This window comes from Durio zibethinus, chromosome 15 (genome assembly GCF_047325235.1).
Source record: "Durio zibethinus cultivar Kanyao isolate XHJ-2024 chromosome 15, ASM4732523v1, whole genome shotgun sequence".
Taxonomy (NCBI): Eukaryota; Viridiplantae; Streptophyta; class Magnoliopsida; order Malvales; family Malvaceae; genus Durio; species Durio zibethinus.
In genome coordinates, this window is record NC_143176.1 from 5,382,243 (window position 1) to 5,395,201 (window position 12,959).

General features: G+C 30.5%; 1 protein-coding gene and 1 pseudogene across 6 annotated transcripts; both read left to right on the forward strand.

Annotated features, from left to right (window-relative positions):
- Positions 1-1,095: 1,095 nt before the first annotated feature.
- On the forward strand, positions 1,096-7,030 carry LOC111301948 (uncharacterized; annotated as a pseudogene).
- A 1,624-nt stretch (positions 7,031-8,654) lies between these two features.
- LOC111301693 (uncharacterized) lies at positions 8,655-12,959 on the forward strand. Of its 6 annotated transcripts, none has more exons than XR_002691549.2 (5): positions 8,655-8,741; positions 8,960-10,252; positions 10,475-11,161; positions 11,830-12,636; positions 12,747-12,959. XR_002691549.2 is itself a non-coding variant. In XM_022897542.2 (4 exons), exons 2-4 carry the CDS (start codon positions 9,017-9,019, stop codon positions 12,403-12,405), a joined length of 2,499 nt encoding a protein of 832 aa, XP_022753277.2. In that variant the 5' UTR covers positions 8,655-8,741; positions 8,960-9,016; the 3' UTR covers positions 12,406-12,959. The 6 variants fall into 6 exon arrangements, 2 of the variants coding, with proteins under 2 accessions (XP_022753277.2, XP_022753279.2); XR_016328090.1 differs by having other exon boundaries at positions 9,002-10,252; XR_016328092.1 differs by having other exon boundaries at positions 9,002-10,252; positions 11,830-12,632.

Sequence of the window (12,959 nt, forward strand, 5' to 3'; positions counted from 1 at the left end):
TAAAATTTTTTAATAAAATTTTGATTCTCGTATGAGGAAAATATTGTGAAAATGAAGTTTGAAACCCTTAGATGAAAAGAATGATTTCAAAAAAAATTGGTAAATCTTAGTTAAGAAACTCTTCCAGTTTTAAAGTTTTATAGCCTCCATTCAAAAAAGTTTTTTAACCATAAGATGAGAATTTCATATGCGAATCCATGGGACATTAAATTTTATATTTGAACTTTTCAAATAAAAATCTTTGAATATTGGATGTGAATTTTTAAGATTTTAAAATGTGAATCTTTGAATCCTTGATAAAAATCTTGAAGACTTATACAAATCTCAAGAATCTTTTGGTGAAAATTTTGAATCTTTGATTTGAATATTTGAATGAACCTATGATCTCCTTCAGATAAGAATTTCTTTTACATTTTTAAAGTTGTGAAACCTCTATTTAGAGGAGCATTTAAATGTTAAGATTTGTGAGACTTTCAGAAATAGTCTTTAAGCCTTTTGGGCAAAATTCATAAGTTTTTTAAGCTAAATCTATTTTCGTATTGAGATTTATAAGACCTTTGAGTGTAATCGCAAGTCCTTCAGGCAAGATTCATAAGTCTTTCGGGTAGAATGTTTAAATTTTTATATCTTTCAAAGTTGTTGAGTCTTTGATGAGAGAGCAATTTATATTTCGAAGTTGTTAAGCCTCTGTTGAATAGGACCTTTTTTAATTTTATTTTTTGATTTTTCTATGCTCGAACAAAATAAATGTCTTTTATCTTTTCTATAATTCCTGTTTCGTAAAAAATGCATAAAGAGGAACAATTGTAGACATCCAATTTAGTTTAGGGTATTTTTTTAATTTAATTTTAGGATTTTAGTATTTTGTTTAGTTTAGGATTATTTATTTTGTTAATTAATTGATTTATGGTTTGTAAAAAAAAAAAAGGAAAATTTTGATTCGGTTTGAAGTCTAGTGTTCTAATTAAAAAAGGGAATGTATTGATTTGAGAGGTGGACTTGGATTAAAAACTAAAATTGACTTTGATTAGGAGATTGAAACTAAGAAAACCTTCTTTTATTGTGATTTGGATTAAAGGCTTATAAAAAGACCTTATGAAGACAATCAAAAATTAATTAGAAAAATCAAAAGAGAAATAGTAAAAAAAAAAGAAAAATTAGGGGTTTTTTTCTAGTATTTTCTATTGTTTTGGGTTTTAATAATTAGGATTTTCTCTTAGAAGTTCTGTGTTAGGGAAAAGAGTTAAGAAGAAATACAAAATGAAGGCATTCAACAAAAAGTTTCTGCAGTAAAATTTTTGAGGGTTTCAAGTATATATGTTGTAGGTTAGGCAATCACTATAGGTGAGGACGCTAGCAAAGCCATAAATTGTTTTGTAAAAAAACAAGAAAGAAGATAAGATTTTTTTTTTCTTTCGTTATTTGTATATCTATTTATATTACTTAATTGTTTTTCTTTTTTTATGCATATTTAAAACAAATTTTTATAATAAATTCACGATTTTCTATCAAATGATTGAAGGATTTTAAATATTGAATTATAAATTTTACCAAACGATTTGATAATTTTATAGTGAATTTTCAAAAAATAAATTTTCAATCCTACCAAATGATTGGAGGATTCAAATTTCTTTTAAATCTTACCAAACTGTTGAAAGATTTAATGATTTTTTTTTCAAAAGAAATTTTCTATGTTTTCAAATAAAAATACCATCAAATGATTAGCGAATATGCATTGATATAAAATCTTACTAAATAATTGGAGGGTTTTATTATTTGTTTTCAAAAAAATAATTTCTTAGAAAATGTGTTAATGAATTTGATGGCGGAGCCCTTTCAAAGTGAGACATGAGTCTCCATGAATATTCCTGAAGTGAGAAAATTATCCTAAATCACTACTAAACAATTGGAGTAATTTTAAGATCAATTTTCGATAATCAAATTTACTTGATAAAAATTCAAAAATATTTTAAGGCTTGGATGATATGAAATCAAACTGGTACTATCATTTGATAGGCATTATGAGGGTGCTATAACATTCCTCATATATAACCGTACTCTCAAATTAATCTTGATTTCGTAAATATAAAATCTACCTTTTAAATATATCTAAGTTAAGCTTGAGATTTCTCTTTAAAAAGGAATAGATTCACTTAAATGGCTAATCACACCTAACAAAAAAAGATTACTGGTGACTTTTAGAGTCAAGTTTAACTATAGACTTACGGATCTATACGTTTTGATAAAATATAAAAAAATAAAAAATAAAAAATAAAAAAAACTCATAATTGCTAATGTGGTATGGCAACTCAACTTTCTCCAATTTTTTTTGTTATTTTGTTATTTTTGCTTTTATGTCCTTAAATTTTTTGTTTTTTAATTATATATATTTTTTAAAAAAGTAATTTATGTGTACACATATCACCATAATTTTTGTTTTTTTGCTTTTTATTTTTGTAATCATATAATTGACAATAAAGACAACTGGTAAATTGATTTTTAAAAAATATTTTTAATAGCGATATAGATGATAAAACAACTTGCGTGAGTTTTAATTTGTCAAGATCAAATAAGTTCCTGTTTTATTTGGGATCGAATTGAGGTTTTTTTATAAAATTAATATTGAGTCAAAACAGGTTTATGATGTTTCATCTTGCCTTAATTATATATGATAAATTATATTTTAAATTATTTATTTAATTTTATATTTATGTATGCATTATATTAATAAAGTTATTATTTAATATATTAATTTAATTAAAAAACTATATTTATGCCTAATTAAAATGTAATCCATCACTCCATTAATTCATTATATAAATTTGATTTATTTTAATTTTTTTACACTCATTCAAAGTCTTAAAGTGTCATTTTTTTTCTTTAAACTTTTTAAAGATTTTATTTTTTGATAAATTAGAAAAAAAAAAGCAATGAACGTGACCACATGACACTCTAATTTGCTTTTCTACTTTTGTTTTTTAAACAAATAGATTTTACATCAAAAGAGTTGATTCATTGCAATGACAAAACAATTTTTATCCTATAGGTCTTTACTCAATTGCAATGTCTATATAATACTTCAATGTGCTTTCTTTTTTTATCTTTTTTTTTTAACTTTTACTTTTTCTCTTTTTATTTTTTTTGTCTTTTTAATAAAAGTAATTTTGTAAAAAAAATTTGGATGTGTTCACATGGCCTCTAATTTGAGTTTTTTTTTTTATATATTTTTTTATAAGATAAAATTCACAAAGTGAGAAACCAATTGATAAAAATATTAAAATAATTCATATTTCACGAGTGTTAATCTCTCAATCCAATAAAAAGTTGATTTTTAAAAATTTAATATTTAATTGGAATGGGTAGAGTTTAAAAAAAAATTGAAATCAGGTCTAAAATGTGTTTATGATTTTTTTTAATCTCTTTTGAAATATATTTAAAAATATACATTTTATTATTTATTTAGTTTTTTATTTATTATATTAATAAAGTAATTATTTTTACCTTTATTTAAGAATTTTTTTATTTTAAGTTCAATATTAGATGTTAATATTATACCCTCTATTTGTTTTTTTTTTTTTTTTTCTGTTTTTTAGTTTTTTTTTCAAAATTTTTCATTTACCCTTTTTCTCAATTTTTACATTTCTATTTTTTAGATTAATTTTATGAGAAAAGTGGGTCAATTAAGATATAGGCATTTTATCCTTTTTTTTGTTTATTTTTTTAATTTAATAAATTTTACAACAAAAAATGATAAATAGAACAGTAAAATAAAAAATTGTTTACTTATAGCTAGATCAAATAAGTCAAAATACGAAAAAAAAAGATACAAAAGAAGACAAAAATAATATGAATTAAAATTTTAACAAAAAATATATATAGGTTTAACATAAATAAAAAATATATTGTATATTTTTTTATATCTATATGATTATAACATATAATTTTTATATAAAATATAATATAAATATATAAATCTTCACAATTTTATGTAATATAAATATATAAATTATTAAATACCGTGATAAATGTACGAATACATTTTTAGTGCTACATAAAAGTTAAAAAATATAAAAGATATGTAAAAAATAATTTTTATAATATATATTTTCATGGTTAAATTTAAAATTAAGGTAAATTGTAAAAGAATCAATTGATTGAAACATTGGACAGAGAAAAAAATATCGAATAGATTGGATAATGACAAAACCTGGTTGGTTGAATTTCACAGTTTTGTGGGTATGGTATCTTTTTCCTTTATTTCTGAGTTGATAACCATGACTAAGGGGCTCAAAATGGTTGGACACTTGACTCAGCAGTCAACTCCATTTATCAACTTAATTTTCTATTTGATCAATCACATCCGCTAAAGAATTTTTAGTTGTGACATGTAAGGGTGTAAATAATACATTAATATTCGTAAATTATTCGGATTTAATTTAAAAAAAATTTAAATTCGATTCGATTATTATCGAGTCGAGTTCGAGCTCGAGTAACTCGACTTATCGATCGAATCGAATTCGAATATTCTTATATCTGACTAGAGTAATTCGTGAGCCTAATCGAATTTTTATATTTAAATATATTTTTATTATTTTAATTAATAAAATATTTCAAGTTTGAGCTCGAACATAAATAATCAAACTCTTATCGAGTATACGAATCGAGTTTATTTTTATATATTAATTGAGCTTAATCGAGTCAGTTCAAGTAGCTCGAATTCGATCACGAATCGAGCTCGAACTTGAAAAATAAAACTCAATCGAGTTCGAATCAAGTATCGAACCCTTAATTATGAGTCGAACTCAAGCTCGAACTTCTCACTATATCAATTTGACTCGACTCGATTACACCCTAGTGGCATGTAATCTCAATTTGCAAATAAATTTATTAAATAACAATTGAGTCAGCAAAAATTTTATGGAATTTCAAAAACATCCTCCCACTCACTTGTTCAGATTTTCTCTCTTGTAATTAAGGATGAAAGGGATTGTAAGGCTAATTTTTTTGTAATTAATTTTCTGTATATTTAGTTTTTTTAATTTAACTAGACTTGCATCTTATAAATGGTACTTTTCTCGTTAAGTGAATAACAATTCAAATATATTCTTAGGCCAGCCTTAATCTGAGTTCATAGACGAAAAGCTCAAAGAGTCAGCTAAATCCATTCCTCTAAAACAATGGACCTATCATCTCCACAGCCATTAGAGTATAAACAGAGCAAAAAATATGCAAAAAAAAAAAAAAAAATCAAGAAATGGGGCAAAAAAGTAGACCAAAATTTGGCACACTGCTGGCAGTCCCATGGGCATGATGAACTCAAATGGGCCCAAAAGTTCCTCCAAAGAAACCCAAATGAGAGACAGGAAATTTCTTTGTCTTCATTTCTGAGAGTGATCCAAAGTGTTAGATGAAATTAAAATAATATGAAAAAAAAACTTTGGGTTTTTTTTTTTTTTTTCATTTTTGAGTAGTCCCAACTGAGCCGTTTGCTTCCACAAAACAAAGAAAAACTCTGATTTGTTGATCCCATCATAGCCATGATGTTGAGACAATGAAATAAGTTGGCACTTATTACCATTAACTTAACAATTGCTTTTGCAATTGATTTGGTGGGCAATTATGGAGGTCAATATCTCTCCTCTCTATGGTCTAAACCGCTCCTTTATGCTTTATATGAAGAAGTGAGTATTTTTGGGAGGCTGTGTCAACTCCTAAAAACAGAAGCAAGCGGATATATTAAAAAGAAATGCCACTGAATTTGATAATAGATATCATAAGTAAATCTAAGTGGCTATTTATACCTATAAATTAAATGATAAATGTAGATCTAATCATTTATAATTTGTATATTCATAATTTTTTTATTTTGTATTTAAATTATATAAAATATGAAAATTATTATATTATAATTTATATCAATATGTAAAATATACTTTTAAATCATGTCATTGTTTAGAATTGTTAAATCTAAATAAATGTGTATGACCGTTATAAGGATGTTTAAAATTTTTGAAAAGATAAAATATATAGTCCATTAAATCATTTTACTAGATTTTGTTCAAAATCTTTGGGCAAAGATGAAAAAACCTTGCAATTTGAATCGTTAAAGACATCCATTTAAGAAATCCCACACTAACAATTAATATTATTACAGTACCAAGCTTCCCATGTGCTAGATTAAGATTGAGTTGGCAAAGAATATGAGTGAATGACTTCATGATTTACAACACCAAAAACTCATCAAAATCACCCAACAAGGTTCCATATAGACATAACACATGATTCTCTCACCTTGTTCCTATCATACTATCATCAAATTCCTTGATATAAATACGCGCAAACTCCCACTCAAAAGAGAAATTAGTATGATTAAAAATCTTCCATGGACAAAGGTCCAGCTCTGGTGAGATATTCTCCATCCCTAGCACTCCAAATCAACTCCATGATTCCGAATTCGAATTCGGGTGCTTTAAACAGGATTCACCTTCTCAAGGTCCATATAGAACCTCACCAGCTGATCATCTTTTCTTCAATGGCCGACTCTTGCCTCATGCCTTTCCTTTACAACCTACAACAATGGTTGCAACTGATCATGATTCTTGTGTGACGAGAAGAACAAGCAGCATCAGCAGCAAGCATTCATTGATGTCTTCAAGAAATAACAGTACTAACAGCAGAAGCAGTTGCAGCAATGCAAGAACAAGCTCAAGTGACAATTCAGTGAGGGTAATTTTGTACCATGGTAAATCCATGCAGGTAATAATAATGCAAGCAAAATGGTAACTACTCAGCTATATGGCATTCTCAAAGATGGCAGTATATTACACCAGTGCCTGTTCTGAAACGAGTGGTTTCCAGGAGGAAAAATAGTGGGGTTGTGGTGAAAGAAGCCTTGAGAGCTAAGAAACAAGGTGATCATCATCAAGAAAGGAGTACTGGTAGGGGAAAGTCAGGGTCTTGCCTGAGACTTTTCAGGTTATTTTTATTGGCCTATAGAGAATGTCATGCCATGGAACCTTCCAGGAAATAAGATGTGGTGCAAGAAAGTTCAAGTTTGGATAATTTATGATTAATCGTAACTTTTTGCTTGTTTTGAGTTGTATTGATTCTGTGCTATGAACAACATTTGTTTGGAACTTTGTTAAAATATTTCTTCTCAACTAGAAAAAATAAGAAAACAAATACTTTGGAGACATTGAGATCAGGCAAAAGAAATATCATTATACTGCAGTGCTGCTAGTTTCTCCTTGATTTTGGTATCATTAATATGTTGTGGAAATTCATTGCAAGATCCCATGTTATCCAGGATTGGTAATATGCTGCAGGCCTGCAACAGCTGATATTTTGTTAAAAAGAGAACTGGGAAGCCTCAGAGTGTCCTGTTTCTTTTAATAAAAGCTGACTTTATAGCACCCTATGCCAATATGTTCCTGCATAATTTGGCTCTTATAAGCTTTAATTAGCAGAAATTGGAGAAAAAGAGACCACCTTAAATCCTTTGACCACTCAAGCTGGTTTACTAAGTCAAGCATAAAAGACCTCTAGTTAAAATGATTATTAAATAGCACCTCATTCAAATAGTAAATTATTGTAAATTAAATTGATAATGTCCCATGCAATCCTAAAGTATTGAAAAATGTCTAATGTCATATATGTATTGCAAATTTTTTCAATCACGTATTTAAAATTATAATTCTTCTGTCAAGTTACAAAATCGCTTACATCGTTAAAAAGTAATTACTTACAACATTAAAAAAAGTGCTTATGGAAATGATTTCAAGCCTTAGAATCATATCATCTAAATATGTTAATTTTATTTAAATTTGATGAAAATTTTGATTTTTTTTATCTTAATGAGAATGAGAATAAATATTAAATTTTAAATATGAAAATGAATATGGATATAATTTTAAATTTTTTACCAGATAACGATAAGGAGATGGATAATATAGAATTCATCTCATACTTCTATCCTATATATACTTATATATTTAATAAATTAAATTTTTTATTTAATACTAAAAATTTTATTTTACATTAATTAAATCTAATATTTTATATTTAAAAAATATATATTTATAAAAAATTACATAAAGGTTCAAAATAAAAATTAAAAAAATAATTTTAATTTTTTATTTTTTTATATAAAGATTACTCATATGCATTAAATAATAAAAATAAAGATGAATTTGAAATATCAGCTAGATACAAACATAAAAATCAATATAATATAAAAAATAAAAAAAAATGCTTTATTCATATCATGCCTTACCTATTGATGACCCCAATGGCATCCATTTTTTTTTTTTTTAATCAATTGTTCATTCATATTTGGCATTGGTCATTTTTTGGTCATTGAGAGAATAATTGGATATAAATAGGCCTTAAACCTTTTAGTTTCGTTACAACTCTGCCCAAACTCAGACAAGGAAAATGGTCTAAGAGAATGCAGGTACAGTCCTATAAGCCCAACTAGGTAGGGCAGATTGAACCAGTTGACTTGACCTCAAATCAAAGACTTCGGCTCAGATTGGCTGTATAACAGAATCCAAGAAAAAAAATTTCTGGATAAGAAGGAAAAAGGACCTTGAAATGTCACAGCCCAAGCCCATAAAAGTGAACGACAAAATGCAGGAGACAAGGAATTTGACTCTGCCCAGGCAGGCAGTGGAGAGTTTACAGATTTAGAAGACTTGGGAACTTGGAGCAAAGCAAATTAATATCATTCCATTTATAAACAGGTAAGAAAGAGAATGTTTGATTGTTGATTCTATTGAATTTGTGTATATAAGCCTAAATCTTGAATATAATGGTGTTTTTGAGTGTTAGAATTGAGTTTAGTTAGGTTTGAATCAGGCCAAGTTTTGTTATCATCCTTATATGATATTGATCATTCTATTTTTTACATCATTCTGGGTGTTGAATTATTTATTTTAATTTTTTTCTATGATATGTGAAGTTCCGGGTTCGTTTTTGTTTGGTTGGTGGAAAAAAAATTTAGGAAAAGAGAGGTGAGATGGAGATGGCAAGTAGAGAGGGAACCACAGAAAAGAGAGAGATGGAGATGGATGTTGATGAAATGGATTCTTTGTTTGAAGGGATGGTGCTTTTTACACCATCCCAGTTGGCAGAAGACCATGAGCAAGAGCAAAGGCAAGATCTTGATCACCCCGAACCTGAATTACAGGATTCAACACAGCAGCAGAAACAGCATCAGGTTCAGGAGCCCCTTGATGAGAATCTGTTCTCTGATCTTATTGTTCAAAACCCGCTTGATCAGCCAGAACCAGAACCACGGCCTCCTTCTGCTGCTGCCTTCTCTCGTCAGACTTCTTCTACACCATCCCCGTTGGCAGAAGACCATGAGCGAGAGCAAAAGCAAGATCTTGAGCACCCCAAGCCTGAATCATTGAATTTAACACAGCAGCAGCAACAGCAACAGCATCAGGTTCAGGAGCCCCTTGATGAGAATCTTTTCTCTGATCTTACTGTTCAAACCCCGCTTGATCAGCCAGAACCAGAACCACGGCCTCCTTCTGCTATTGCCTTATCTCGTCAGACGTCTTCTAGCTATAGAAAGAAAAAGAGAGCTACTGGATTCAGGATTGGATATGGCAGAGATTATCAGAGTAACAATAATGTTGATAGTCATGATAATCAATTCAGGATTGCATATGGTAGAGATGATGAGATTAATGATAATACTGATGGTCATGATGATAACCATCCTGCCTCACAACCATCTCCTACTCTTCATACCAGTACCACCACAACCACTGCCGTATTTTTAGTCGCGAAGCCAGATTCACAATCCCACCATGACCAGACTCAGCAGCAACAGCAACAACAACAACAATCTAGTAATGATGTTGAAGCCCAATTTGAGCGAATCAAGGCCCAGATTGCTGATAAGCTCAGCCGTGCTCATGAATTAGCAGCCTCTATATCTGCAGCTCGCAAGGACTCCATCAGGAGAAGAAGAAAGGCGGCTGATGATCTTCACTTAGCAACTATTAAACTTGGGGACCTTGAAAAGCAATTGGAGGATGCTTGTGAAGCTGAAGATTTTGAGGCTGCTGACAGGATCAATGAGAGTCTTGCTGCTGCTGACAAGGATAAAAAAGCTCTCCTTACTGCTCTTCGAGATGCTGAGGCTCAATGCAATGCTATTGATTCAAAAATGCTCGAGGTTCTCAACTGCCAGATTGCTGTCGAGGAGGAGTGTGCCTCTTTGCTCCATCGTTTCTCTGAGGTCAGTCATCCAACCATCACTAGTACTCTTTTCAGATACCAACCACTTAATTTGTCACCAGATATAGATGGCTCCTGTATGTTAAATTGTTAATTTAAAGGTGATCTTTTACAAGTAACTACTTGCTTATGAGTTACGAGGGGGGATGTATTTCAGTTTCTTTCTTCCATTATTACATGGTTGTGTTTTTTTACTCTGACCTTTACATTCCTCTTCCCCTAGGATGCTATGAGTAATGCTGATTTAGTGTTCAAGAATTCAGAAGCTCAATCTTCAGAAGAAAGAGAGAAATGGCTTTCTTCAACTGAAGCCTTGGAGTTGAACAAGATAGAATTACAAATTGAGGCACATTTATTTGATGATGCTCGTGCAGTATTCAACACTTCCCTTGACAGCTTGATACAAGATGATAAGAAAGCGAAAGAATTTCTCTGTAATCAAAAGGATATCTTGACTGACGAATTGCAAAAACTACTTGCCTTAGTGAAAGAAAAGGAAAAAGAAATTGCCAAAAACGACTCTAAAATTAAACAAGTAGAACAAAGGATAGCTGATATGGTCTCTGGCTTTCAAGAGGTGCAATCAAGCTTTAACTCTAAGTATGACAACTTACAATCTCATCTTTCCCAGATGGACATAGAAACTGAAACTCTGTCAAAGAAAAAGGAAGAAATTGACAAGCTCCTTGCTGAAGAAGAAGATAGGGGGATTAAGCTCAAGGAACTTGCCAGGATTTCTGTAGGAGAAGCAAAAATGTATCAGGAAGTTGCTGGACTGAGAAAAAGTCTGCTATCCTCAGTTTTGAAGTCCATGGAAGATAAAGTGAGGCTTGCTAAGACCGAGGAGAAGCTTTCTGAGGATGTCCAAATTCTTCAACTGGAGGCTTCTACCGCAAGGGCCTCCCTACAGGTTCGTTTTCTTCTCCAATGTATAAAAGAGAGGGATTTTTCTATAATTGGTTATGTTTCATTGTATTATATTTTGGACCCTCAAATTGAAATTTGTTCATAGTTCCTTCATTCAACTATCAAAGAAGTTTATTCACTTAACTAATTAGCACCTTGAGTTAATAATATGGATCTGGTCTTTGCTAGCTTCCTAATTTTTTTTTCTCTCTTCAGATTCCTAAAATGGCTAAAATGCATGGATTCAAACCCTCTTAACTGTTCTGTTCAAGTATGACAGAAGTTCGGTTAAACACTAACTGTTGTAAAGCACCATCAAGTAGTCCTTCTTTGTGAATCAAACTTGCATAATGTAGAATGAGTTCCTGGACTTGCCTTGGATGAGTGCTTTTTTCCAACCTGCTGTAAATATCTGTCTAAGAAACCATTGTAGACAGGCCAATAACTTATCCTTAATTTTATTACTGAAGCTATAGATAATCAATTCTTCCGATCATATAATTTCAGTATCGTGAAAATCGGTGGAAGGTTAAATACCATGATGTTGCACTTAGTAGTTTGGTTCACTTGAATTTAGTATGTATTAGTACACAAGAAGCTCTGAATGTCTGTTTGTCCTTTTTTTTTCTTGATGCCAGTAGTTTATTAAAATTTTCCCTCTACTGATTTCAGGAATTATCTTCAACAAAGTCAAGCATTCAGCAGAGTATAACATCTTTAAAGCAGAGGATCTTTTTCATAGACAAAATGGTTCCAGAGCTTGAAGCTGAAAAGAAGGCTGCCGCTGCTTCAAGAAATTTCAAGGAAGCTGCACGATTAGCGGCTGAAGCAAAATCATTAAGCGTTGAAAAGGAAGGTGTACAAATTGAAATGGACAAAGCTGTGTTGGATCTTGGGAAACTGGAGGAAGAGATAAAGCATACTGTGGACAAATTGCAGGATATTGAAGGACTGATTTTATCCAAAGAAAAAGAAGTGGCAATGGCTAGGTTCCAGAGGTTACTTCTAGTTGCTGGTGCTACTAAAGCAGAAAGATCTGCTGCTCTAGAGTTGGGTGACCTTGAAGAGGCTAACCTTCTACTTTCAGAGGCTAATGCTGTTGATTCTGAAGCAAAAGAGCTTCAACCAAAATACAATTTGAAAGAAGAAGAATTTAAAGATTTACCTGAACACTTCATCTCCCTGGAACTTGTAGCAAACCTTGGCCAGAAGAAATTAGCAGATTTGGCAGCATTGTCTGCTTCATGATGATTAGAGTAGCTTTTGAAGATTATGGAGTCAAAACCAAATGCAGAGAATGATGAAAATGGTAGGCATGAAAAGCAAAAGCAAAAGAACCAAATAGCACGACCCAGATGGTGCTGCAAATGATGTTGTTTTTAAAGACAATGCGCAGAACTGATGAACAGAAAATGGAAAACCCAATATTTTGCATATAACAAGACCAGCCAACCCAACATTTTACTTCCAATCTGGCATGTAAAGAGTCTAATTTCATTGAACTCTGCATTAATTATGTGTAAACACAATTCCAGTCTAAACCATTATATCAAATTAGAAAATCTAACTGTGAAATTTCTATTTTACAGGGGGAATATGGAAATGCAAGATCTATGTGTCAGCTTCATCAACAAACCAAAGTTGTAAGATGTTTGTATTTTGAGTGTCATATTTATGTCAACCGGAAAGGAAATACTTTGAAAATATTGATCAGGCACAAGGAATATCACTGTGCTGGTTTCTTTATGAATTTTGGTATCATTGCAATTTGCAAAATGCTAGGATATCTGTGATTTGTTACA